Raw genomic sequence first — 27,531 nt, 5'->3', positions numbered from 1 at the left:
AAAATTAGAATATAAAGAAGGAAATATGTTCAGCTCTTAGCAGAGACTAATATAACTCATTGGTATTGTGAAAGAAGGGCTTTGGGTTGGACAGGGTAGAAACAGTGTGGTAGAGGGCTGAGGAGGAAGTGTGTGGAGGATTATAATTTTTCCCTCAAAAAGAGGAGTTGGGAGCTGCTAACAGAAAAAAAAAAAGGTGGTGACAGTTGTCAAACTGACTCAGACTTACTCAAAGAGAGAAGTTTAGGAGGAAATACTTGGGAAGGATTCTTGCTAGAGAAAGCAAAGGCAGTGGTCTAGTCAAGTAACCATTTACGAGCTTTGATATCAAAATGCCCTTGGGGCTGGAAAACAAATGCAAAGCTGAGGAATGTTTTGTTTCACGTTTAAATCAAAGGGAGCACAAAAAGATGCACTCCCTGAACTGCTCAGAGATCTTTTTGTCTCTGGTTAGGGCTTTCTTGCAGTCCTCAGTTCTAAACAGTTAGCATTTTTCTCAAGACCCCTATGCCACCCCTCTGTCCTCACTCTCAGCAGATTAGTTTATCAAATATATTACTGAAAAACCATAAGATGGGGCAGAGTCAAGATGGCGGAGTAGGAGGATGTGGAGTTAGCATCTCCTCATAACTAGGGCACCTACTAGGCGCTGGTGGGAGACCTCGGACACCTAAGGGGATGCGAGGAATCCCCACGTGATGAGGTAAGACATGGGAAGGAGCGGGGGGAGGAAAAGTGGAGGCAGGATGGGATCAGCACACCTAAGAAGGGGCTGGGGGAGGGGAGAGGTTCCCACACTTGGAGGGGCCCACTAACAGCAAGGGGATCAGCAGGGAAGAAGAGGGACCTTCGGGGGATCGGGGAATCAGAAGGGAACGCAGCCGACGTCTCCTCCACCTGCTTGGGCACTGGCAAGCCTGCTGGGGTCCCGGGCCTGAGCTGCCCACCCCCCTCTGCCCCACCAAGGCCTCTTCCAGCTGTGTGCGTCCCAGGCCTGAGCCCTGTCTCCCCCAGGGCTCCCTCTGCCCGCGTGGGTCCTGGACCTGAGCCCTGCCTCAGCTGAGGCCTCCACCAGACGCATGGGTCCCAGCAGACCTCAGTACTGCCCCCCAACAAAGCCTCCACGGGCAGCGCAGTTCCCAGCAGGCCTGAGCACTGGCCTCCCCGAAAGCCACCATGGGCCACACAGGTCCCGACAGCCCATGCGCTGCCCCAACAAAGCCTCTTCCGGCCGAGTGGGTCCTGGGCCTGAGCCCCACCCTCGCCAAAGCTTCCAAGGGCCACGCGGGTGCTGACAGCCCGAGTGCCGCCCCTGACACTGGGAGGAGTGTCGCCTCCTCTGGCGACGTGGGTCAAGGTGGGCCAAATGCCACCCCTCTCCAAGGCTTCCTCTAGTTGCACTGTCCCCTGTGGGTGCGCCTGTGGAGGCCTGTGCCCCAGGTGGCCTGCATGGGCACATGTGCTCCAGGCCAGCTCCAGGAAGAAACACTGATGAGAAGAACACATGCAGAGGTGGGGCTGAAAAAATGGGTCCAGAGACCTACAGGGGAGGCAAGGGTAGGCTGTAGCTCACGATGGGGGCAAGGACACTGATAAAGGAGGTACCAGGGAATTTTTTATTTTTATTAATTTTCTTGTTTATTTTATTTTATTTTTGCTGGTGTGGTTCTGTTTTGTTTTGTTGTCTCATTTTTATTGTTATTTTTTCTAATATATTTTTTATTTTTCTAATTTTATTTTATTTTTTACTCTTTGTTATTGTTCTGCTCTTTTCTGTTTGTTGCTTTTTTTTTTTCCTGCCACACTGCATGGCTTGCAGAGTCTTGATTCCCAGGCCAGAGGTAGGACCTGAGCTCCTGTGGTGAGAGCACCAAGTCCAAGCTGCTGGACTAACAGAGAACTTCAGGTCCCAGGGAATATTAATCAGTGTGAGGTCTCCCGGAGGTCCTCATCTCAGGACGAAGACCCAGCTCCACCCAGCTGCCTGCAAATTCCAGTGCTGAATGCTTAGGGCCAAACAACCAGCAAGACAGGAACACAGTCCCACCCATCCAAAAAAATGAGACAACAAAAAAATATGTACAGATGAAGGAGCAAGGTAAAAACCTACAAGACCAAATAAATGAGGAGGAAATGGAGAACCTACCTGAAAAAGAATTCAGAGTAATGATAGTAAAGATGATCCAGAATCTCAGAAATAGAATGGAAGCACAGATTGAGAAAATACAAGAAATGTTTAACAAGGACCTATAAGAACTAAAGAGCAAACAAACAGTGATGAACAACACAATAAATGAAATGAAAAATACACTAGAAGGAATCAATAGTAGAATAACTGAGACAGAAGAACGAATGAGCTGAAAGATAGAATGGTGGAAATAGCCGCTGCAGAGCAGATTAAAGAAAAAAGAATTGAAAAGAAATGAGGACAGTCTCAGAGACCTCTGGGACAAGACTAAGTGCACCAACATTCGAATTATAGGGGTCCCAGAAGCAGAAGAGAAAGAGAAAGGGTCTCAGGAAATATTTGAAGAGATTATAGTCAAAAACTTCCCTAACACAGGAAGGAAAATAGCCACCCAAGTCCAGGAAGCACAGGGAGTCCCATACAGGAGAAACACACCAAGACACATATTAATCAAACTAACGAAAATTAAATTCAAAGACAAAATATTAAAAGCAACAATATTAAAAGCAACAAGGGAAAAGCAATAAAATAACATACAAGGAATCTCCATAAGGTTATCAGCTGATTTTTCAGCAGAAACTCTGCAGGCCAGAAGGGAGTGGCAGGACATATTTAAAGTGATGAAAGGGAAAAACCTACACCCAAGATTACTCTACCCAGCAAGGATCTCATTCAGATTTGGTAGAGAAATCAAAGCTTTACTGACAAGCAAAAGCTAAGAGAATTCAGCACCACCAAACCAGCTTTACAACAAATGCCAAAGGAACTTCTCTAGGCGGGAAACACAAGAGAAGAAAAAAACCTACAAAAACAAACCCAAAATAATAAAGAAAATGGTAGTAGGAACATACATATTGATAATTACCTTAAATGTAAATGGATTAAATGCTTCAACCAAAAGACACAGACTGGCTGAATGGATACAAAAACAAGATATATATATATATATATATATATATATATATATATATATATATATATATATATGCTGTCTACAAGAGACCCACTTCAGACCTAGAGACACACACAGACTGAAAGTGAGGGGATGGAAAAAGATATTCCATAGCAAACATCATTCTCAAAGGTGAAAAACTGAAAGTATTTCCTCTAAAATCAGAACAAGACAAGAATGTCCACTCTCACCACTATTATTCAACATAGTTTTGGAAGTCCTAGCTACAGCAATCAGAGAAGAAAAAGAAATAAAAGGAATCCAAATTGGAAAAGAAGTAAAATTGTCACTGTTTGCAGATGACATGATACTATACATAGAAAATTCTAAAGATGCCACCAGAAAAATACTAGAGTTAATCAACGAATTTAGTAAAGTTGCAGGATACAAAATTAATGCACAGAAAACTCTTGCATTCCTATACACTAACAACAAAAGATCGAAAAGAGAAATTATGGAAACCATCTCATTTACCATTGCAACAAAAAGAATAAAATACCTAGGAATAAACCCACCTAAGGAGGTAAAGGACCTATACTCAGAAAACTATAAGACACTGATGAAAGAAATCAAAGACGACACAAACAGACGGAGAGATATACCATGTTCTTGAATTGGAAGAATCAATATTGTGAAAATGACTATACAACCCAAAGCAATCTACAGATTTAATGCAATCCCTACCAAATTACCAATGGAATTTTTCACAGAATTAGAACAAAAAACTTTACCATTTGTATGGACACACAAAAGACCCTGAATAGCCAAAACAATCTTGAGAAAGAAAAACAGAGCTGGAGGAATCAGGCTCCCTGACTTCAGACTATACTACAAAGCTACAGTAATCAAGACAGTATTGTCCTGGCACAAAAACAGAAATATAGATCAATGCAACAGGATAGAAAGCCCAGAGATAAACCCACACACCTATAGTCACCTAATATATAACAAAGGAGGCAAGGATATACAATATACAGGAGACTGGAGAAAAGACAGTCTCTTCAGTAAGTGGTGCTGGGAAAACTGGACAGCTACATGTAAAAGAATGAAATTAGAACACTCCCTAACACCATACACAAAAATAAACTCAAAATGGATTAAAGACCTAAATGTAAGATAAGCCACTATAAAATTCTTGGAGGACAACATAGGAAGAAAACTCTTTGACATAAATCACAGCAAGATCTTTTTTGACCCACCTCCTAGAGTAATGAAAATAAAAGCAAAAATAAACAAATGGGACCTAATGAAACTTTAAAGCTTTTCACAGCAGAGAAAACCATAAACATGATGAAAAGACAACCCTCAGGATGGGAGAAAATATTTGCAAATGAAGTAACTGACAAGGGATTAATCTCCAAAATATACAAACAGCTCATGCAACTCAATATCAAGAAAACAAACAACCCAATCAAAAAATGGGCAGAAGACCTAAATAGACATTTCTTGAAAGAAGACATACAGATGGTCAAGAGGCACATGAAAAGATGCACAACATCACTAATTATTAAAGAAATGCAGATCAAAACTACAATGAGGTATCACCTCACACCAATCAGAACGGCCATCATCAAAAAGTCTATAAACAATAAATGCTGGAGAGGGTGTGGAGAAAAGAGAACCCTCTTGCACTGTTGGTGGGAATGTAAATTGGTACAGTCACTATGGGGAGCAGTATGGAGGTTCCTTAAAAAACTAAAAGTAGAACTATCATACGACCCAGCAATCCCACTACTGGGCATATACTCAGAGAAAAACGTAATTCAAAAAGACACATGCACCCCAATGTTCATTGCAGCACTATTTATAATAACCAGGACAGGGAAGCAATCTAAATGTCCATCGACAGATGAATGGATAAAGAAGATGTGGTACATGTACAGAATAGAATATTACTCAGCCATAAAAAAGAACAAAATTGGGTCATTTGTAGAGACATGGATGTACCTAGAGTCTGTCATACAGAGTTAAGTAAGTCAGAAAGAGAAAAACAAATATCGTATATTAATGCCTATATGTGGAATCTAGAAAAATGGTACAGATGAACCTATTTGTAGGGCAGGAATAGAGACGCAGATGTAGAGATCAGATGTGTGAACACGGGGTGGGGGTGGGATGAATTGGGAGACTAGGATTGACATATATACACTACCATGTGTAAAACAGATAGCCAGTTGGCACCTGCTGTATAGGGCAGGGAACGCAGCTCGGTGCTCTGTGGTGACCTAGATGGGTGGGATGGGAGGGAGGGGGGTGGAAGGGAGGCCCCAGAGGGAGAGGACATATGTATACATATAGCTGATTCATTTTGTTCTACAGCAGAAACTAACACAACATTGTAAAGCAACTATATCCCAACTTTTAAAAAGTTAAGAAAAGAAAAATCAAAGAACTGAAAACACGAGAAACACAACAGCCTTCAACCTCCCTTCTGTCCCCTCCACCTCAAGACCCACCCACAATGGCACCTGATTCTTGCCTGTACCTTTATTATCTCAGAGAATTAGGCATTTGCTCTTTCCTGATCATGTATATATTCTATTCATGAACATTTAAGTGGTATCTAGATTTTCCACTATCACTAACAATGCCCCAGTGAATTTCCTTACGCCGATCCCTTTGTGCTCTTGGGCACATCTGGAATTGTGCACGTTATTAGATAGATTAGTTCATTTGATCTGTCAGCGACCCCCTCTGTAAAGTCAAACTTTGAAAACGTTGAGCAGCCACACTGTCTAGGTCAGGAAAAAAAGACACATCAGCAATTCTAACTCTTCCCAGCAGTACATTTACTGATCTCACCTTCACTGAGATCTAACTGGTGTGACTGATTATTCAGCACAGTTCACTGATGTTACTTAGATGTGGTCGATACAGGGCAATGTGAACAGACTGCCTAATATGAAGAGCCTAATAGTTGCTCTATAAGTTGTTCATGGCATTATGAGAACATTTGTTCTCCTAAAAGCTCAGGATGCCAACTCCTTCTTAATAAAACATTAGTTTAGCTCTATTGGGTTGCAATCAACCTCTTTGTCATGGACTGCCTAATCTTAAAAATAAAAGGAAGTCACAGAGGCAGTTCAATCAATCTACCAGACTGCAACACAAGACTATAATCTATAAGAAAAAAGCTTAGGTAAACAATTATACTCTTGGCCATAGAGACCACATGGTATAATTACTCACATTTCATCTGTTGTTTACTCTCTAAAGAAAACCATTGGCTTCCTACAAGGGGAAGGTTGCTATTTTTGCTGTTATTTTCATTCTACAGGAAGTTTTTTTGTCTCAATTATTGGCACAAAGATGCCCTAACTATTTGGCACAGGATATTTCACACTGTAAGTGTCTTGGCAGTTTTGGAATCTCTTTGAAAATACTGTACAGTATAAATGGGCAGAGATTAGGACCATCTCTTTTAGAACACATAGGGATAATCAACAGAATGGATTTCTTGGCTGTAATTTTTCCCCTTTGTATTATTATAAATGAGGTATCAGGTACCATTGACTGATAATCTGAACAACAGTTCTAAGACCTCAATACCAGGAACAAAAGATAACAAAAACACTTTTGCCTCTTTGAATTATTATTAGTAAATTCCGTTGATTCAAAACAGTACAAAAGCACAAGTTGAGAGTGTTCTCAACTTGTGCTTCATCTTTGTAGGGAAAAAGGAGAGCAGGGGATTAGGGTGGCCAAACCCCAGCAATATGTTTCCACTGGAAAGGATGAGGCAGCATCGTGTAATAGAGAGAACATCAGATTGGAAATCAGTCAGACTGTGGGTGTCAGGATCTTCAACAGTAAAATGGAGATAATACTACTAATTTTCAGAATTATAGGAATGAGCAAAAACGAATACAAAGCTCCTGACACATATTAACTACTCCAACAAAGCTGGTTTTCTTTCCCTTCAATAGTTTCTGCTACCATCCATCATGGTATAAGTCAAAGATATTGTTGACATCACTCAGCGCCATTCACTTCAAAGGGAAAAATTAATCTAGAATGAAGTTTTGGTGATCATAGGATTCATTATAAGAGCTGTGCTCAAACTAGTTGTCTGCCATCATGCTATAGTTACTATCCGAGATACAATTTAGAAATAAAATTCACAGTTAGCCAGTTTAGTCTTTCACCCATATGTCTGAGTGTGGGCCTTTGCTCCAATCACTGGCCCCTTTTCACATTAAGAAGGTAAAATGCCCTTGTTCTGGGATGAAAAATGTTATATCCTGGCTTTCCAATGCATGAATTCCCTTGTTTGTTCTGCATCCTAAAACACTGTTTCCTACGTCCTAGGCCAAGCCTTTATTACCTAAGTATTACTTCAACATTTTGCAAACAACCTCAACCTACTCCCTTGCAAGCATCCTTGGCTCCCTGATCCCTTCTCCTCGATCCCTGAGCTCCCTGATTCTTTTCATCTTGCTCACCTGACCAAATCCCAACTCTGGTTAAATCCAGCTCACCTACTTCAGCATCTATATACCTGTGACTAAACACGGGTGGAGTAAACACATAATCATGCTCATAGATACTAATAAAATGTATGACCACTAGCCTCACATGGACCTCAGTGCTTCACAGCAAACCTGCTGAATTTAACCTTGGCCACTCACTGCTCTACTCTCTACACAACCGTTTCATGCCTCCCCCTCATCTCCTCACCATCCTTACTCTCAGTTGATAACTGTGTTTCCTCTTTTACTGAGAAAATAAGAGCAATCAGAACAAAGCTTCCACTATATATTTACTTGTTTGTCGTGCCTCCCCCTCCCCCATTAGTATGCGACAGAAGGAACTTTGTATCTCCAGGACCTAGAACAGTCTCTGCACCATAATGTTTGCTCAATCAGCATTTTTGGTTGGGGAAAAAAAATAGATAAAATAAACAAAAAGAACAAATACTCCTAAAAGAGTCATAAGAAGGCTCATGTTAAGTAACTCTGTTGCCCAAGGCTGAATCAAAAGTAAGATAACTGTGTCCAAGTTCAATGCTCTAGACTCAAATCATTTTGATATTATGGTATTATCATGAAATCTCATCTGCTCTTTCCCAAAAGTTCCATGGTCCCCTTGGCTCAATTTAAAAAGTTGAAAGATACATTTTTGTGCCAAGTTTTCAAAACATACTTTCTGATACTGCTAGCTTCACAGGGATAGGACGATTGCTTAAGGTCATAACTATTTTATTTCTCTTGAATTTTTCATATATTTACAACTCGCATGAATAATAGAAAGTAGCTCATATACACCATTCATAGTTACATTGTGCGATACTTTTTCAGAAATCTGTTATGTATTTGAAAGGTGTGGAGGAGTCTCAAAATAAAAGTCTATTTAAAATAAGCTCTTCCACTACAAATTCTGGCACTGGAAAGAGATATTTTACTCTAATCCTTTTCACAATGGGGTTTGATTTTCCCTATAAATTCTAATTTACATCTCTGTTGGACACATAGCTCAAAAATCAAGTGGTCTGAGTTGTCTGGAGTTTGTTTGAATGGAGTCCATTTTTGTAAGAATAGAATTATGCATTTAAAAGAAAAGCTCAGTGAGTGGATGTGAGGAGGCAGAGAGATGGAGGTAGAGGCAGATAAATGGAGTGGTACTAACTTGAGAAATAAAGGTCAGCCCTTCAGTATTAGCACCCTTTCCCCAGCCTCATTGTAAAATGCTGCCAACTTTCAGTTTCCATAAATAGACACCATCATTAACGGTTCAGCAGGTCAGAACGGTGAGAAAGTACTATACTTTTCTTGGCCAACTTTAGCTGTGGCATGAAATCACTTAAAGTAAATGAGAAAAGACAATAATCATCAAATATAAATGTAAATAGAAGTGTAAATATTTTTGAGGGAAAAGTCTATGACATAAAAGCTTTTTACTCAGTCTGACTACCATTCATGTGTGATGGCAGGAGAAATTCATTTGAAGAATATGTTAGGTCACAAGTCATATGCCAATCATTTATATTTTATCTTAAAATATAGCTTTTTAGCAAAATTTACAAACAACTCACGTAGCTCAATATCAAAAAACCAAACAACTCGATCAAAAAATATGCAGAAGACCTAAATAAACATTTCTCCAAAGACATACAGATGGCCAAGAGGCACATGAAAAGATGCTCAACATCGTTAATTATTAAAGAAATGCAAATCAAAACTACAATGAGATATCACCTCACACCAGTTAGAATGGGCATCATCAAAATGTCTACAAGGGAACCCTCCTACACTGTTGGTGGGAATGTAAATTGGTACAGCCACTGTGGAGAACAGTATGGAGGTTCCTTAAAAACTAAAAATAGAGCTACCCTATGACCCAGCAATCCCACTACTGGTCATATACCCTGAGAAAACCATAATTCAAAAAGATGCATGCACCCCAATGTTCATTACAGCACTGTTCACAATAGCCAGGACATGGAAACAACGTAAATGTCTATAGACAGAGGAATGGATAAAGAAGATCTGGTACATATATACAATAGAATATTACTCAGCCATAAAAAAGAATGAAATAGTGCCATTTGCAGAGACGTGGATGGACCTAGAGATTGTCATACAGAGTGAAGTAAGTCAGAAAGAAAAACAAATATCAAATAATGTCACTTATATGTGGATTCTAGGAAAATGGTACAGATGAACTTATCGGCAAAGCAGAAATACAGTCACAGATGTAAAGAACAAACTTATGGTTACCAAGGGGGGAAGAGGGGTGGGATGAACTGGGAGATTGGGATTGACATATATATAAACTACAAATAATAAATGCTGGAGAGCAATCCCACTCCTGGGCATATATCCAGAGAAAAACGTGATTTGAAAGGTTACATGCACCTCAGTGTTCATTGCAGTACTGTTTACAATAGCCAAGACATGGAAGCAACCTAAATGTCCATCAACAGGTGAATGGATATAGAAGATGTGATACATACATACAATGGAATATTACTCAGCCATTAAAAAGAATGAAATAATGCCATCTGCAGCAACATGGATGGACCTGGAGATTATCATACTAAGTGAAGTAAGTCAGACAGAGAAAGACAAATATTATATGATATTGCTATACGCAGAATCTAAAAAAAAAAAAGATACAAACAAACTTATTTACAAAACAGAAACAGACTCACAGACTTAGAGAACGAACTTATGGTTACCAAAGGGGAAGGGTGAGGAGGAGGGACAGATTGGGAATTTGGGATTGACATGTACACACTGCTATATTTGAAATAGATAACCAGCAAGGACCTACTGTATAGCACAGGAAACTCTGCTCAATACTCTGTAATAACCTAAATAGGAAAATAATTTTTAAAAGAATAGATACATGTATATGTGTATAACTGAGTCACTTCGCTGTACACCTGAAACTAACACAACACTGTTAATCAACTCTACTCCAATATAAAATAAATTTTTTTTTAAATATATATAGCACTTTAAGATACAGTCAGCTATTAGCTGCAGGTTTTCCATAGATGTTTCTCATCAAGTTGAGGAAGTTCCCCTCTATGCCTACTTTGCTGAGAGTTTTATCGTGAACAGGTGTTGGGTATTGTGAAATGCTTTTTCTATGCCAACTGATATGATCAAATGAACTTTCTTCTTTACCCTGCTGTGGGTACAATGAATTACAGTGATTGTTTTTTGAATTTTGAACCAGCTTTGCATATGTGGAAGAAATCCCAGTTGGTCATTATGTGTAATTCTTTTAATATGTCATTGCAATCTACTTTTGCTGAGGATTTTTACATCTACGTTCATGAGAAATGTTGGTTTGTAATGTCTTCTGGTTTTGGTATGATGGTACAGCTGGCCTCATAAAATGAGTTAGGAGAGTTCTCTGTACTACTATTTTCTGGAAGAGACTGTGAATTCACCAATGAAACCATCTGCACTTCTTATTTGGGAAGTGTATTAATTATTAACTTATTTAATAGATATAGGACAATTCAGGTTATCTATTTTTCCTAGTGTGTGTTCTGGTAGTTTGTGTCTTTCAAGGAATTGGCCCACTTTAACTAAGTAATCAATTCAGTGGCTATCAAGTAGTTCAAAGCATTTCTTTACATGCTTTTATGCCCATGAAATATGTTGTAATGGCCCTTCTTTAAGTCTTTGTATTGGTAATTTGTGTTCTCCGTTTTTCTTGGTTAGCCTGGCTAGAGGTTTGTTGACTTTAATTTTCTTTTCTAAGAGTCAGCTTTGAGTTACAGTGGTTCCCTTGAACGTTTTTTCTGTTTTCTATTTCATTGATTTCTACTCTCAAGTTTATTACTTCTGGTCTTCAGCTTGCTTTGGCTTAAATTGCTCTTCTTTGTCTAGTTTTCTACGGTGGAAGCTTAGGTTATTAATTTTGTAACTTTCTTCATTCAAATATATGCATTTAATGACATACATTTTCCTCTAAGCACTGCTTTTGCTGCATCTCAGAAATTTGATATGTTGTATTTTAATTTTCATTTAGTTCAAAATATTTTTCTAATTTATCTTAAGGCTTCTTCTTTAACCCATGGGCTATTTAGAAATGTGTTAATTTCCAAATATTTGGGGGTTTTCTAGTTGTCTTTCTCTCATTGATTTCTAGTTTAACTCCACTGTGATCTAAGAACATACCTTGCAAGATATCTATCGTTTTAAATTTGTCAAAGTATGTTTTATGGCCAGAATATGATCTATCTAGTGAATGTTCCATGTAAGTTTGAGAAGAATATCTATTCTGCTATTGGATGGAGCACCTTGAATTTTAAAATGAAGGAGCATTACACCTAAACACTATTAAAAGATATTGTATTTAAAAATAATACTGAAATTTATCCTAAACTTCCTAGACACTGGCTCTATGAGTAAAGGCAGAGAAACAGGTAGTACATGTCGAAAAGTGAATATTCGATCTTCCAGGAGATGATTTAACACACACATTTTCAGAAATAGTCACAAATGAATTTCTCTCATACTTTAAATGCTCTGCACGTCATAAAATTTTCCTCTTGCAATTTGTTGCTAACCAGAAACTAAGCATATGTATATACACACACACATACTTATATAATATACATATGAATTCATATGCAGGGAATAAACCTAATGCAATTTTTCTATGATTATGATTACAGTTGAAATGATTAAAACTTCTGTGCCAGTTTTTTTAAAGAGGTAAGAAAAGGCAATGTTTGTTAAATGTAAAGAACACATTCCATTTTTAGTCTCCTAAGATATTATTAAAAATAATGTTTCATAAAATCTTCTGAGGGTATTTGAAATTCTGCATTTATATGACACCAGTTTCTAATTTAAACATCATTGGAGAGAACAAAATGAGAGTAAATTACATATAAAAGGGGGTGAAAGCACACGCCGCTGACTAATGTTTTCTATAGCAGTCTCTTTGAATATTATAGTCAATAAGACTCCAATCAGAATGTTTGCCTTTTGCCAGCCGCTTTCTGGATGACAAAATTGTTCTTTACGTAATTAAACAACATCTACCCAAGAGAATCTACAACAACCAAATAAATAAAGGGAGAAAAGTAACCTGGAAAAGCCAACTAATCAAGCTCTAATCAATGTAACAAAATTCAATCAACTAATCAACTGTGTTCTAATAGGACGTCACCCAAACAATCCCACAAGCTTTGTTTCTAAAGCTCAGTAAGATAGAAGGTGTTGAAACTCCCATTATATTGATTCAAAATTAATAATGCTCTATTATTAAATCTCTTCCTTATCTCAATTCCTCTTATAATTTAACTTATAATTTAAGTTAACCAATGAATATTTCAATGTTCTACTTCCATTCAAACAATATGATTGAATAAAACTGATTCTGGACAATTACTAGAATGAATAAAGCAAAAGAACGGCCACACAGTAAAATTTTGTTTTCAAGTTCAACCAATGGATGCTGTTAAAATAATAATAATAATATATTTAAATGACAGGCTAATCCTTAAGTATGGTAATTCCCTTGAAAATTACCTTTTGTTGAATCATCCTCTATTGGCTGTTTGAACAACGTAATGTCCTTGAAAGTGCATAGGAACAAAACCACCTTTTCATGTTCATTTCTTATTGGTGCAATTTGCATATAAAACCAAACAGGGGTTCCTGTAAAAGAGAGAAAGGACAACAGAGCGTGACATAGCCACCACGATGATATCGTCTCCCGCTTTCCTTCCTCCTTCAGCTGCCAACTGCTATGCCAAGAATTAGCACCAAAACAATAGTATTTTAATTGCTGGAAAGAATCAAAACAACTTTCATTTTATATCAACTACCAGTTGCTCAAAAATTAATGAACATATTTTTCAACCCAAAATATCAAAATCTGAAAGTAAAGCATGGGGTGTCATTTCGCAATGCAGTGGAATAAAGGCAGTCTTGCTATTGAAGCAATGCCAGCACCAGCTTTAGATCTGGGTCCCTACACCACTGCTGCTCTCACCACCTCCTCTCCATAGTCTCACCAAGTGTGAGCATTCCTCCTTGTCACTTTGAGAAGTGTTTCCAGTCGACTTCAACATCAATACCCGATGCTCTGATAAGTATTCCTCTTTGAGAAACTTTTGAAATGTTGCTTCTATCTCAAGATTCTCTCATCAGTCAGACAGACTTATAACTCTGTGGCTCTGACCACATCCCCACATCAGAGAGATACAATGTCAGCAACACTAGAAGCCTGATGTACACAGAGCTATACCTGAAGCCTTTAAGGCAGTGTTAAAGAAAAGAAAAAATGTCCCCAGGCCTTGAAAGTCTCAGGCATCTTCATGAGACACTGCCTCCAACCTCCCTCACTCAAAGCATGAGGCTGGTCTCTGTCACCATGTTCTTCAAACAGTGGCTCCTACAGACTCCAGAGGACACAGAGTTTCAACGCATTCAAGGTTTAGGATGTGGACAAATCAGAAACTGGCAATGGGTCAAATAATAAATATCTGAAGACACAAGAAATGCCTTCAAAGGAGTAATTACCCATCAAATGATAAAACACTGAGGGAATGTTCCATCAGAATCAAAAAGACACATTTTCCATTATAGTCTTTCCAAGCCACAGGCAGTAAAGCCTCTCCAAATATTCATTCTTAAAGACATAAAGTCTTTTGTCAGTTTGGGATTTGGGGAGTGAAATGTGCAGCTGTTAATAATCTCTAGGTGAGAGTTGATAGCCTGTTAGTGACTTCCAATGAAAACCAATAAGAAGTACCTCCACACCTGTGGCCAAAAATTGTCAGGTAACGATATCACCACAAAGGGGAATTTGCCATTTACCCAAGAACGGGTGACTTTAACTATTGGGTGCTAGAAGTCAGGGAATTCGAGAGAGGAGATTTCTATAAATATTCAGTTCTGACAACCAGGTCCTTTGCAACCCCAGGGGGCCTACAGAAGGACACGGCCTTTTCCAAAATGATTACAGGATGAGACAGGGACCTCAAAAACAATCACACTATCTCCCAGAAAGGCTTGTTCTTTGTTTTCTGCTTCTTATTTTACACAGTGTGTCCAGGAACTGTGAGTGATGTACACAGTTTGACAAATCACCAGGCCCAGACGCTAGCAGATACATGGCCTATGGCTGTTCCAACACAGTGAGCTTGAGGCAGCAAGGTTATAAACAGAGAGAAAGGGGTATTAAAAATAAGTCATTTTCCAAGGTCTGCTAGAAATCTGAACAGAAAGAGATGTTACAGTTCATACCTTCCTATGAAAACAGCAACTTTTCAAATTTTGGCATTGAGTCAGAGCTGTTTTTAAAATTGTTTTCAGATATCACGGTATACTATTTTCAGGTTTAGTCACAGGCTCAGACTTCTCCAAGTAGGCTCAGTTTTTGCTGAGTGGTTGTTGCTGAGTGGTTGGTGAAATATCCATATTCTGGATTTGGGGTTCAAGGAGACGGGAGGTCTGGGAGCGTTAGGCAGAGAGGCCTGTGGCTGCTGGAAACTCGAGGTAGTGCCCTGGCATTGATTATCTGGAGTTGCCCTAGCTATCACACTTCTGCCTTTGTGTAAACAGAAAGATCCATGTTCAGTCATCATCCCAGAGCCACTGCTTCTTTCTCAACAGTAGAAGCAGCCCACTGTTAATCAGAGCAATGGACCTAAACAATAGAGGCTGCAAACTGAAATGTCAATCATGACACATATTAAATCCGATACCTCAATCTCCCCGTCTGCAAATGGTGTTTAGCTAATTATTTAATGGAAGTGTTGGAAGGACTTGGCATTCAGGCATTCCCAAAACAGTTCTCTACAGGCATGTGACTTTTTCTAACATTAAAAAACGTCAAAAGAACACACTTTTTTCAGTTGTTGTTCAAAAGTCTTTAGCTATTTACAAGATTTTTTAAAGCTGCTTTTAAGTATAGAACTGCCTTATAATGCATGGATAATATCTATTCTTCATATTAAAGAAAAAAACTCAATGCAGATACTTTCCAGAAGAGACAGGAGTTTTAATCTATAGTGCTATGGGCCATAACTCCTACTGGCTCTAAGCAGACAGCTACATGTGTATAGGTACTGTATAGATCTGAAAAGAACCAGACAGGCCTGAACAAAGGTCAGACAATTATTACAAGCTATTAAAATAAAGCGAACTATCCAAACCACCTTGGAAGGAAACTTTTGGAAATGAAATATTAAAGCCAGGGAGGGAGACGCAAGAGGGAAGAGATATGGGAACATATGTATAACTGATTCACTTTGTTATAAAGCAGAAACTAACACACCATTGTAAAGCAATTATACTCCAATAAACACGTTAAAAAAAAAAAAGCTATTGTTAACATGATTTAAAGGATCTAAACAAAACAAAATTTCCACAAAGGTATTTTTGAGAAAATCGGAAACTATGGACTTGGCTTTGAAGCTTTAAAATCTGAAAAAGATTCGTTTACTCTGTTTAAATCCCAGGGTTAAATGACCCTAGTAATATGGAATATTCTTAAATTATTTGCTAAACTCGAGGTACATATTGAAGTCATTTGAGGGATAACAACCCTATATGAAAATGACAGGGGGCATTCCCTGCTGGTCCAGTGGTTAGGACTCTGCACTTCCAAGGCAGGGGGCACAGGTTTGATCCCTGGTTGGGGAACTAAGGTCCCAGAAGACTCGTGGCACAGCAAAAAAAAAAAAAAAAAAAACAATGAAAGGGAGTTTTGGCATATGGGTCTACTACAGCTTATCAGTATGTATTTGGACCTAGTGAAAAAAAACCCAGAAAGCACCTAGAAACTGGCTTTTCTCTTGTAGAAGACAGAGCTGATCATTCAGAATGGATTGTTTTCTAGTTGGTAAGCCAACGGACATTTGGCTATGATGTCAAAGAGAAATACATTTTCAGCCTTGATTCTAAAATGAAAGATAAGATGATAAGATGTTCCTTAAGTAAAACCACTGAAGACCGGTGCTCCCATAACCAGGTGATACTGGTAATGGAACTTCACTGCTACTGTGAAGCAATGTCTATGGTTGTTGTTATCTCTATGATGGTCTATTAATAAAAAGAGAAACCTAAATAAAATTCTAAATATTCCATAGAGAACAAATGTTTAAGGTACAATGGAGAGGATAAATTATGCTCCACAAAACCCAACCAGCACTAAACACAGTACAAGCGCTTCCTGTTGAAGCTAGAATGCTTCCTGAACTGGGGAAGAATTTAGTAACCATCAATTGCCACTAAAGATAATAAGTGGCTTTGGTATCATTTAACATTAACACTAAATAAGTTGACTCATCTTATGCAGTGACTGTTCTTTTTTAAAAAAAACCAAAACTCTGTTTGGAAATGCAGCAAAAAAAGAAATAAAATAAGTGACTATTCAAAGAAAACAAATCAGAAAGGAGACTTGTTTGATGAGTGTACTAGTTGGCTTTTTGTTTGGTTGTTTTTTTCCTCCAAACTCCAATGGAGAGTCTCATCAGACTCTCCCATAATTGCCTAAGACCCATACCATGAGGTCTTATGTGATTATATAACAGACAATTGACCACCCACAAATCCCATCATGGAGAACAGCAAACAACAATCAACACAAAGTTACCAGGTGTGAATGGCCCATCCTGAAAGTAATGATTACTTCCACTCAAAAGTCTAGCACAAAAACAGTCTGAGTCTAGCAAACAGCCATACTGGTAAAGATTCACCTCAGGTAGATACCATATACTCACGTCATCTACATATGTGTAGAAAGGTAATCACACATACCCATTGACACCAATCAACTTTCCCTTTAACTCTAAGAAGAAATGAATGAATTTATCTGTCCTTTTTAGTTGCTGTCACAACTATAGGATCTTTACCATGAGTATTAGTCACAGAACATTTTGCCACCTGACACAGAACAAATCACATTCAAAATGCATTATATTTTTCTTTCAGTCCTCAAAAGGTTGTTTTTCGTAAGTATTATTTATTAATTTCGCTATCTAATTTTTACAAGTACCTCCTGCCAAGAGAAGCAATAAAAGTTTTATATTCTCTCTACACTATAGCTTAACTACCACTTACCAAGACGTAATATTAATAAAGAGTTGACACACCTTATTGGTAATATAGATACCTACTGTTTTTCTTGTACAAAAGAACTTCAAAGCAGTTTGACTCGTAGTTGTCAAAAGTCTGCCTGACTTTCTCAATGGTTTTCTTGTCAGTCAATTCTCCATACATAAAACTGGAAAAAACACCAAATAATCCATTTCAGTTTTGTGTTCCTTTTCAAATGCTACATAAAATCATATATTTGTCTTTTTTAAATTAAGTATTCGGATTTAGTTACAAAATATAATGTTGCTCCCACAAAATGAAGTGAAATATTTAAACCATGTTTTAACCATGACTGCTAAACTTCCTGCTAAAATCTAGCTTTAGAAGTTATTTGGAACATACAGAGAGAGAGAGAGAGAAGCAGTCTTCACTTTACACAAGTCCAATATGCAGCAATTTTAGTTACTATGCTTTAGTTAAATAATACCAGTTTCCCAACAACACAGTTCAAATTTTGGTTTTCATAGTATATTAACTGTGAATGATAGCATAAAGTATAAACTTTGTTGCTAGCTCATCAGTCTACAAGTCACTAGTAAATAACAAGTACACATTACAATTAGTGACAAATCACACCACTTCTTTTAAAGCCTGTCAGTATTATTGTGCATCTACTACTACTCAGTTCATGCACAGAAAGCAAAGTGTGTAGTTGTGTTGTCTCCTTGTCTCTCAGTGGTAAACTAATATGACATTTTACAAAAATGGATAAACAAAAGCAGGAATTCGCCATCAAAGATTAAAGTCTACCAAAGAAATGTAAAGTGATAATGCTGGAAGTGAAATTCAAATTAAACATAAATGCAGTTATTTCTTCTGTAAGAATAGTGGGAATGTTGACACTGCTGTCATTTGAGAGGCTCTAGATATGCAGGCAGAGGAACCTAGTGAGGACAAACTTACCAACATAAATCAGGAAAGGACCTGTTACAAGAAAGACCAAGGTTTCCCAGAGGAAGTCATGCCAGTAAAAAAAATCTTCACATTAAAGGAGCCCTAGGAGGTAATTCACGATACTGAAAGTGGAAGGATAAAAGAGTAGAAGTGGATTCAAATTTAAAACGAGTATGACTGTTTGCTAAGAGATAAAAAAAAAATGCTCTCCTCATATCATAAAATATATTACAAGAATGTAAGAATTGTTCAAATGACTTGTGATAGCTTTTTACAAAGAAATGAAACACTTTCATCTCAATGTTTCTAATGTTATAGATCACTAAATAATGTATAAAATAAATATTAGTTTGACTATTATTTTCATTTCCCTGCACTTATAACCAACAGTAAGAGATTTTTTAATGCTTTGACAAACACTGTTAAAGGTCACAGAACAATCATAATTTTTCAATTATTAATATCCTATTACATGGTTTCAGCTTGCATGGTCTTTTTTACACTCCCATACTACAATGAAATGTGAAGACTCCGTATTACACATATACTGCATTGGCATTCTCACTATTTATGAGGATTTTTCTGAAATATGTACAAGTAGAGCCAATGGAGGGAAAATAAAGAAGAGAAATTGAAGGAGACATATGCTATTTACTACAGAACATACAAAACATAAAGAGTGAATTTCCACATACCACAAACATTTCCTAACATTTTAAATTATCTATTTTTTCTAAAAGAAACTCACCAATAGTCTGAGAATTTACAAAACAGAACTCAGTCAAGCACTACAAGCCTACAAAACCCTATTCCTGATGCTTTCCCAATCATCAGTTGTGCATCTGGTTTCAGATACCTAGTTCTACTACTTGCTGTAATTGTCCAGACCATTTCTTCCACCAGGAAAAAATGTGTGGCACTTGACTAAGTTTTTGAAGGCTCAAGTATATCTTTGTTATTGCTTTTCTTCGAGTTTTCAATAAATTAGCTTATTAGCCAGAGGTAAATCCAAGTGCGGCGGGGCCTGAAGCTTATACAATTTTAGGGGCCGTCTTTAAGGAAAGGAGTGCAAAATTATAAAACAAAATTAGGTACAGAGGCTTGAAAGACATGCACTCAAGCAAAGGCCCCTGAAGGTTAAAATTCTTTATCCTCATGGGAAATCTGTTTCTGAATGTCTCAATATAGAAAGTTTACAACATGAAAAGCATAGTTTGTTAGCAAGAGCCAGCAAAACTAGCAGGATTCAACCATGAAACCATATCACAACCAAAAATTACAGAGTAACCTGCTGTATTAAAAAATAAGTAAAATAAAATTGAAAAATTCCAAAAAAAAAAATTTACAGAGTAATGACCCATCTTATGGTAACACTAACCTAAGCAACTAGAATTCTGAAAACTAAGAAAGTAGATGAGGCCAACCAAAGGCTGTCCAATCTGTGGCCTGCATTTTCAATACAATACTTTTCTCTTTTATAAAAAAGGAATTTTTAATTGTCATTATGATAGTAAAATAAGCAAGAGAATATCAGAATAGGATGACAGACTCTAACTCCATAATTCTACAGCCAGACTAACACATGAAGCTTCAGAGGGCACTGAAAAGCCACTGTTCCTGTCAAAGCCTGAGTTTCAGCTCATGTGAGTTTTATGAAAATCTCCTGAGGGCATTATAATTAAATTAGAATTCCTCAGTTAAAGTGCACAAAGTCACCCTCCTTTCCTCCCCACAAATAAAACACTATTTAATACTGTTAATATTTTTTACAGACAAGTAAACTTTTTCATTGACTGTTATTTTTAACCTAAAGACACTAATAAAGAGAAAACATTAAAAATACAAAAAATAATAATAATAAGGGTAATTAAACTAAATAAATGTTTGTGGTCTTAAAAAAAAGAGAAAGTGGAGTTCCGGGAAGATGGCGGAAGAGTAAGACGCGGAGATCACCTTCCTCTCCACAGATACACCAGAAATACATCTACGCGTGGAACAACTCCTACGGAGCACCTACTGAACGCTGGCAGAAGACCTCAGACCTCCCAAAAGGCAAGGAACCCCCCACGTACCTGGTTAGGGCAAAAGAAAAAACTAAACAGAGACAAAAGAATAGGGACGGGTCCTGCACCAGCGGGAGAGAGCTGTGAAGGAGGAAAAGTGTCCACACACTAGGAGCCCCTTCGCGGGTGGAGACTTCGGGAGGCGGAGTGGGGGAGCTTGGGAGCCGCGGAGGAGAGCACAGCAACAGGGGTGCGGAGGGCAAAGCGGAGAGATTCCAGCGCAGAGGATCGGGCCGACCGGCACTCACCAGCCGAGAGGCTTGTCTGCTCGCCCGCCGGGGCGGGCGGGACTGGGAGCTGAGGCTCCGGCTTTTGTCGGAGCGCCGGGAGAGGACTGAGGTTGGCGGCGTGAACACAGCCTGCAGGGCGTTGGTGCGCCGCGGCTGGCCGGGAGAGAGTCTGGGGAGGGGTCTGGACCTGCCGAAGAGGCAAGAGACTTTTACGTCCCTCTTTGTTTCCTGGTGCACGAGGAGGGGGGATTGGGAACGCTGCTTGGGAGAGCTCCGGAGACGGGCGCGAGCCGCGGCTAAGAGTGCGGAGCCCAGAGACGGACATGGGACGCTAAGGCCGCTGCTGCCGCCGCCAGGAGGCCTGTGTGCGAGAGCAGGTCACTAGCCACACGCCCTTCCGGAGAGCCTGTGCAGCCCGCGGCTGCCGGGGTCCCGGGATCCGGGGACGGTTCCCCGGGAGAGTGCATGGCGCGCCTCAGGCTGCAGCGTCACGCCGGCCTCTGCCGCTGCAGGCCCGCCCTGCACTCTGTGACCCTCCCTACCCCCCGGCCTGGGTGAGCCAGAGCCTCCGAATCAGCGGCTCCTTTAACCCCGTCCTGTCTGAGCAAAGAACAGACGCCCTCCAGCGACCTACACGCACAGGCGGGGCCAAATCCAAAGCTGAGCCCCTGGGAGCTGTGAGAACAAAGAAGAGAAAGGGAAATCTCTTCCAGCAGCCTCAGAAGCAGCGGATTAAAGCTCCACAATCAACTTGATATACCCTGCATCTGTGGAATACCTGAATAGACAACGAATCATCCCAAATTAAGGAGCCCTGTGGATGAAAGGCTCTTGGTGCTGCAGCCAGGACTCAGTGCTGTACCTCTGAGGTGGGAGAGCCAACTTCAGGACACTGGTCCACAAGAGGCCTCCCAGCTGCACATAATATCAAACAGCAAAAATCTCCGAGAGATCTCCATCTCAACGCCAGCACCCAGCTTCACTCAACGACCAGCAAGCTACAGTGCTGGACATCCTATGCCAAACAACTAGCAAGACAGGAACACAACCCCACCCATTAGCAGAGAGGCTGCCCAAAATCATAATAAGTCTACAGACACCCCAAAACACACCACCAGACGTGGACCTGCCCACCAGAAAGACAAGATCCAGCCTCATACACCAGAACACAGGCACTAGTACCCTCCACCAGGAAGCCTACACAACCCACCGAACCAACCTTAGCCACTGGGGACAGACTCAAAAAACAACAGGAACTATGAACCTTCAGCCTGCAAAAAAAAAAAAAAAAAGGAGACCCCAAACACAGTAAGATAAGCAAAATGAAAAGACAGAAAAACACACAGCAGATGAAGGAACAAGATAAAAACCCACCAGACCTAACAAATGAAGAGGAAATAGGCAGTCTACCTGAAAAAGAATTCAGAATAATGATAGTAAGGTTGATCCGAAATCTTGGAGATAGAATGGGCAATAGAATGGACAAATTGCAAGAATCAGTTAACAAGGACCTAGAAGAACTAAAGATGAAACAAGCAACGATGAACAACACAATAAATGAAATTAAAAGTACTCTAGATGGGATCAATAGCAGAATAACTGAGGCAGAAGAACGGATAAGTGACCTGGAAGATAAAATAGTGGAAATAACTACTGCAGAGCAGAATAAAGAAAAAAGAATGAAAAGAACTGAGGACAGTCTCAGAGACCTCTGGGACAACATTAAACGCACCAACATTCGAATTATAGGGGTTCCAGAAGAAGAAGAGAAAAAGAAAGGGACTGAGAAAATATTTGAAGAGATTATAGTTGAAAACTTCCCTAATATGGGAAAGGAAATAGTTAATCAAGTCCAGGAAGCACAGAGAGTCCCATACAGGATAAATCCAAGGAGAAATACACCAAGACACATATTAATCAAACTGTCAAAAATTAAATACAAAGAAAACATATTAAAAGCAGCAAGGGAAAAACAACAAATAACACACAAGGGAATCCCCATAAGGTTAACAGCTGATCTTTCAGCAGAAACTCTGCAAGCCAGAAGGGAGTGGCAGGACATATTGAAAGTGTTGAAGGAGAAAAACCTGCAACCAAGATTACTCTACCCAGCAAGGATCTCATTCAGATTTGATGGAGAAATTAAAACCTTTACAGACAAGCAAAAGCTGAGAGAGTTCAGCACCACCAAACCAGCTCTACAACAACTGCTAAAGGAACTTCTCTAGGCAAGAAACACAAAAGAAGGAAAGGACCTACAATAACAAACCCAAAACAATGAAGAAAATGGGAATAGGAACACACATATCGATAATTACCTTAAATGTCAATGGACTAAATGCTCCCACCAAAAGACACAGATTGGCTGAATGGATACAAAAACAAGACCCATATATTTGCTGTCTACAAGAGACCCACTTCAGACCTAGAGACACATACAGACTGAAAGTAAGGGGATGGAAAAAGGTATTTCATGCAAGTGGAAACCAAAAGAAAGCTGGAGTAGCAATTCTCATATCAGACAAAATAGACTTTAAAACAAAGACTATTAGAAGAGACAAAGAAGGACACTACATAATGATCAAGGGATCAATCCAAGAGGAAGATATAACAATTGTAAATATTTATGCACCCAACATAGGTGCACCTCAATACATAAGGCAAATACTGACAACCATAAAAGGGGAAATCGACAGTAACACATTCATAGTAGGGGACTTTAACACCCCACTTTCACCAATGGACAGATCATCCAAAATGAAAATAAATAAGGAAACACAAGCTTTAAATGATACATTAAACAAGATGGACTTAATTGATATTTATAGGACATTCCATCCAAAAACAACAGAATACACATTTTTCTCAAGTGCTCATGGAACATTCTCCAGGATAGATCATATCTTGGGTCACAAATCAAGCCTTGGTAAATTTAAGAAAATTGAAATTGTATCAAGTATCTTTTCTGACCACAACGCCATGAGACTAGATATCAATTACAGGAAAAGATCTGTAAAAAATACAAACACATGGAGGCTAAACAATACACTACTTAATAATGAAGATATCACTGAAGAAATCAAAGAGGAAATCAAAAAATACCTAGAAACAAATGACAATGGAGACACAACGACCCAAAACCTGTGGGATGCAGCAAAAGCAGTTCTAAGGGGGAAGTTTATAGCAATACAAGCCCACCTTAAGAAGCAGGAAGCATCTCGAATAAACAACCTAACCTTGCACCTCAAGCAATTAGAGAAAGAAGAACAAAAAAACCCCAAAGCTAGCAGAAGGAAAGAAATCATAAAAATCAGATCAGAAATAAATGAAAAAGAAATGAAGGAAACAATAGCAAAGATCAATAAAACTAAAAGCTGGTTCTTTGAGAAGATAAACAAAATAGATAAACCACTAGCCAGACTCATCAAGAAAAAAAGGGAGAAGACTCAAATCAATAGAATTAGAAATGAAAAAGGAGAGGTAACAACTGACACTGCAGAAATAAAAGAGATCATGAGAGATTACTACAAGCAACTCTATGCCAATAAAATGGACAATCTGGAAGAAATGGACAAATTCTTAGAAAGGCACAACCTGCCAAGACTGAATCAGGAAGAAATAGAAAATATGAACAGACCAATCACAAGCACTGAAATTGAAACTGTGATTAAAAATCTTCCAACAAAGAAAAGCCCAGGACCAGATGGCTTCACAGGCGAATTCTATCAAACATTTAGAGAAGAGCTAACACCTATCCTTCTCAAACTCTTCCAAAATATAGCAGAGGGAGGAACACTCCCAAACTCCTTCTACGAGGCCACCATCACCTTGATACCAAAACCAGACAAGGATGTCACAAAGAAAGAAAACTACAGGCCAATATCACTGATGAACATAGATGCAAAAATCCTCAACAAAATACTAGCAAACAGAATCCAACAGCACATTAAAAAGATCATACACCATGATCAAGTGGGGTTTATTCCAGGAATGCAAGGATTCTTCAATATACGCAAATCTATCAATGTGATAAACCATATTAACAAACTGAAGGAGAAAAACCATATGATCATCTCAATAGATGCAGAGAAAGCTTTTGACAAAATTCAACACCCATTTATGATAAAAACCCTGCAGAAAGTTGGCATAGAGTGAACTTTCCTCAACATAATAAAGGCCATATATGACAAGCCCACAGCAAACATCATCCTCAATGGTGAAAAACTGAAAGCATTTCCACTAAGATCAGGAACAAGACAAGGTTGCCCACTCTCACCACTCTTATTCAACATAGTTTTGGAAGTTTTAGCCACAGCAATCAGAGAAGAAAAGGAAATAAAAGGAATCCAAATCGGAAAAGAAGAAGTAAAGCTGTCACTGTTTGCAGATGACATGATCCTATACATAGAGAACCCTAAAGATGCTACCAGAAAACTACTAGAGCTAATCAATGAATTTGGTAAAGTGGCAGGATACAAAATTAATGCACAGAAATCTCTGGCATTCCTATATACTAATGATGAAAAATCTGAAAGTGAAATCAAGAAAACACTCCCATTTACCATTGCAACAAAAAGAATAAAATATCTAGGAATAAACCTACCTAAGGAGACAAAAGATCTGTATGCAGAAAATTATAAGACACTGATGAAAGAAATTAAAGATGATACAAATAGATGGAGAGATATACCATGTTCTTGGATTGGAAGAATCAACATTGTGAAAATGACTCTACTACCGAAAGCAATCTATAGATTCAATGCAATCCCTATCAAACTACCACTGGCATTTTTCACAGAACTAGAACAAAAAATTTTGCAGTTTGTATGGAAACACAAAAGACCCCGAATAGCCAAAGCAATCTTGAGAACGAAAGAAGGAACTGGAGGAATCAGGCTCCCAGACTTCAGACTATACTACAAAGCTACAGTTATCAAGACGGTATGGTACTGGCACAAAAACAGAAAGATAGATCAATGGAACAGGATAGAAAGCCCAGAGATAAACCCACGCACATATGGTCACCTTATCTTTGACAAAGGTGGCAGAAATGTACAGTGGAGAAAGGACAGCCTATTCAATAAGTGGTGCTGGGAAAACTGGACAGCTACATGTAAAACTATGAAATTAGATCACTCCCTAACACCGTACACAAAAATAAGCTCAAAATGGATTAAAGACCTAAATGTAAGGCCAGAAACTATCAAACTCTTAGAGGAAAACATAGGCAGAACACTCTATGACATAAATCACAGCAAGGTCCTTTTTGACCCACCTCCTAGAGAAATGGAAATAAAAACAAGAGTAAACAAATGGGACCTAATGAAACTTAAAAGCTTTTGCGCAGCAAAGGAAACCATAAAGAAGACCAAAAGACAACCCTCAGAATGGGAGAAAATATTTGCAAATGAAGCAACTGACAAAGGATTGATCTCCAAAATTTATAAGCAGCTCATGCAGCTTAATAACAAAAAAACAAACAACCCAATCCAAAAATGGGCAGAAGACCTAAATAGACATTTCTCCAAAGAAGATATACAGAGTGCCAACAAACACATGAAAGAATGCTCAACATCACTAATCATGAGAGAAATGCAAATCAAAACTACAATGAGATATCATCTCACACCAGTCAGAATGGCCATCATCAAAAAATCTAGAAACAATAAATGCTGGAGAGGGTGTGGAGAAAAGGGAACCCTCTTACACTGTTGGTGGGAATGTAAATTGATACAGCCACTGTGGAGAACAGTATGGAGGTTCCTTAAAAAGCTACAAATAGAACTACCATATGACCCAGCAATCCCACTACTGGGCATATACCCTGAGAAAACCATAATTCAAAAAGAGTCATGTACCAAAATGTTCATTGCAGCTCTATTTACAATAGCCCAGAGATGGAAACAACCTAAGTGTCCATCATCGGATGAATGGATAAAGAAGATGTGGCACATATATACAATGGAATATTACTCAGCCATAAAAAGAGACGAAATTGAGCTATTTGTAATGAGGTGGATAGACCTAGAGTCTGTCATACAGAGTGAAGTAAGTCAGAAAGAGAGAGACAAATACCGTATGCTAACACATATATATGGAATTTAAAAAAAAAAAATGTCATGAAAAACCTAGGGGTGAAACAGGAATAAAGACACAGACTTACTAGAGAATGGACTTGAGGCTATGGGGAGGGGGAAGGGTAAACGGTGACAAAGCGATAAAGAGGCATGGACATATATACACTACCAAACGTAAGGTAGATAGCTAGTGGGAAGCAGCCGCATAGCACAGGGAGATCAGCTCGGTGCTTTGTGACCGCCTGGAGGGGTGGGATAGGGAGGGTGGGAGGGAGGGAGACGCAAGCGGGAAGAGATATGGGAATATATGTATATATATAACTGATTCATTTTGTTGTGAAGCTGAAACTAACATACCATTGTAAAGCAATTATACTCCAATAAAGATGTTAAAAAAAAAAAAAAGAGAAAGTATTTACTCCTATTACTAAATGTCAGAGTCAATAGTTCAGTAAACCAAAACACAATATTCATAATTGGCCAACAGAAAAACATAAAAAAGAAATCATCTATAATATAACAAGCAACTAGGATAAAAATGGTGAAAAATT

At 38.7% G+C, this 27,531-nt stretch overlaps 1 protein-coding gene across 1 annotated transcript in view; it reads right to left on the bottom strand.

The window, feature by feature from the left end:
• KCNH5 (potassium voltage-gated channel subfamily H member 5) overlaps window positions 1–27,531 on the bottom strand; it is a gene marked incomplete at both ends in the record, with an annotated part of 335,605 nt that overhangs the window by 272,373 nt on the left and 35,701 nt on the right. Inside the window, 2 exons of the mRNA XM_082840811.1 lie at window positions 13,139–13,267; window positions 17,737–17,843. Of these exons, the coding sequence (XP_082696937.1) occupies window positions 13,139–13,267; window positions 17,737–17,843 (236 nt within the window). The remainder of the gene's footprint in view (window positions 1–13,138; window positions 13,268–17,736; window positions 17,844–27,531) is intronic.

Source organism: Leucopleurus acutus, assembly GCF_964270905.1.
Source record: "Leucopleurus acutus genome assembly, chromosome: 1".
In the NCBI taxonomy this organism is placed as follows: domain Eukaryota; kingdom Metazoa; phylum Chordata; class Mammalia; order Artiodactyla; family Delphinidae; genus Leucopleurus; species Leucopleurus acutus.
The sequence above is the reverse complement of the archived record's forward strand: the minus strand, read 5'-3'. Positions and strand labels throughout refer to the sequence as shown.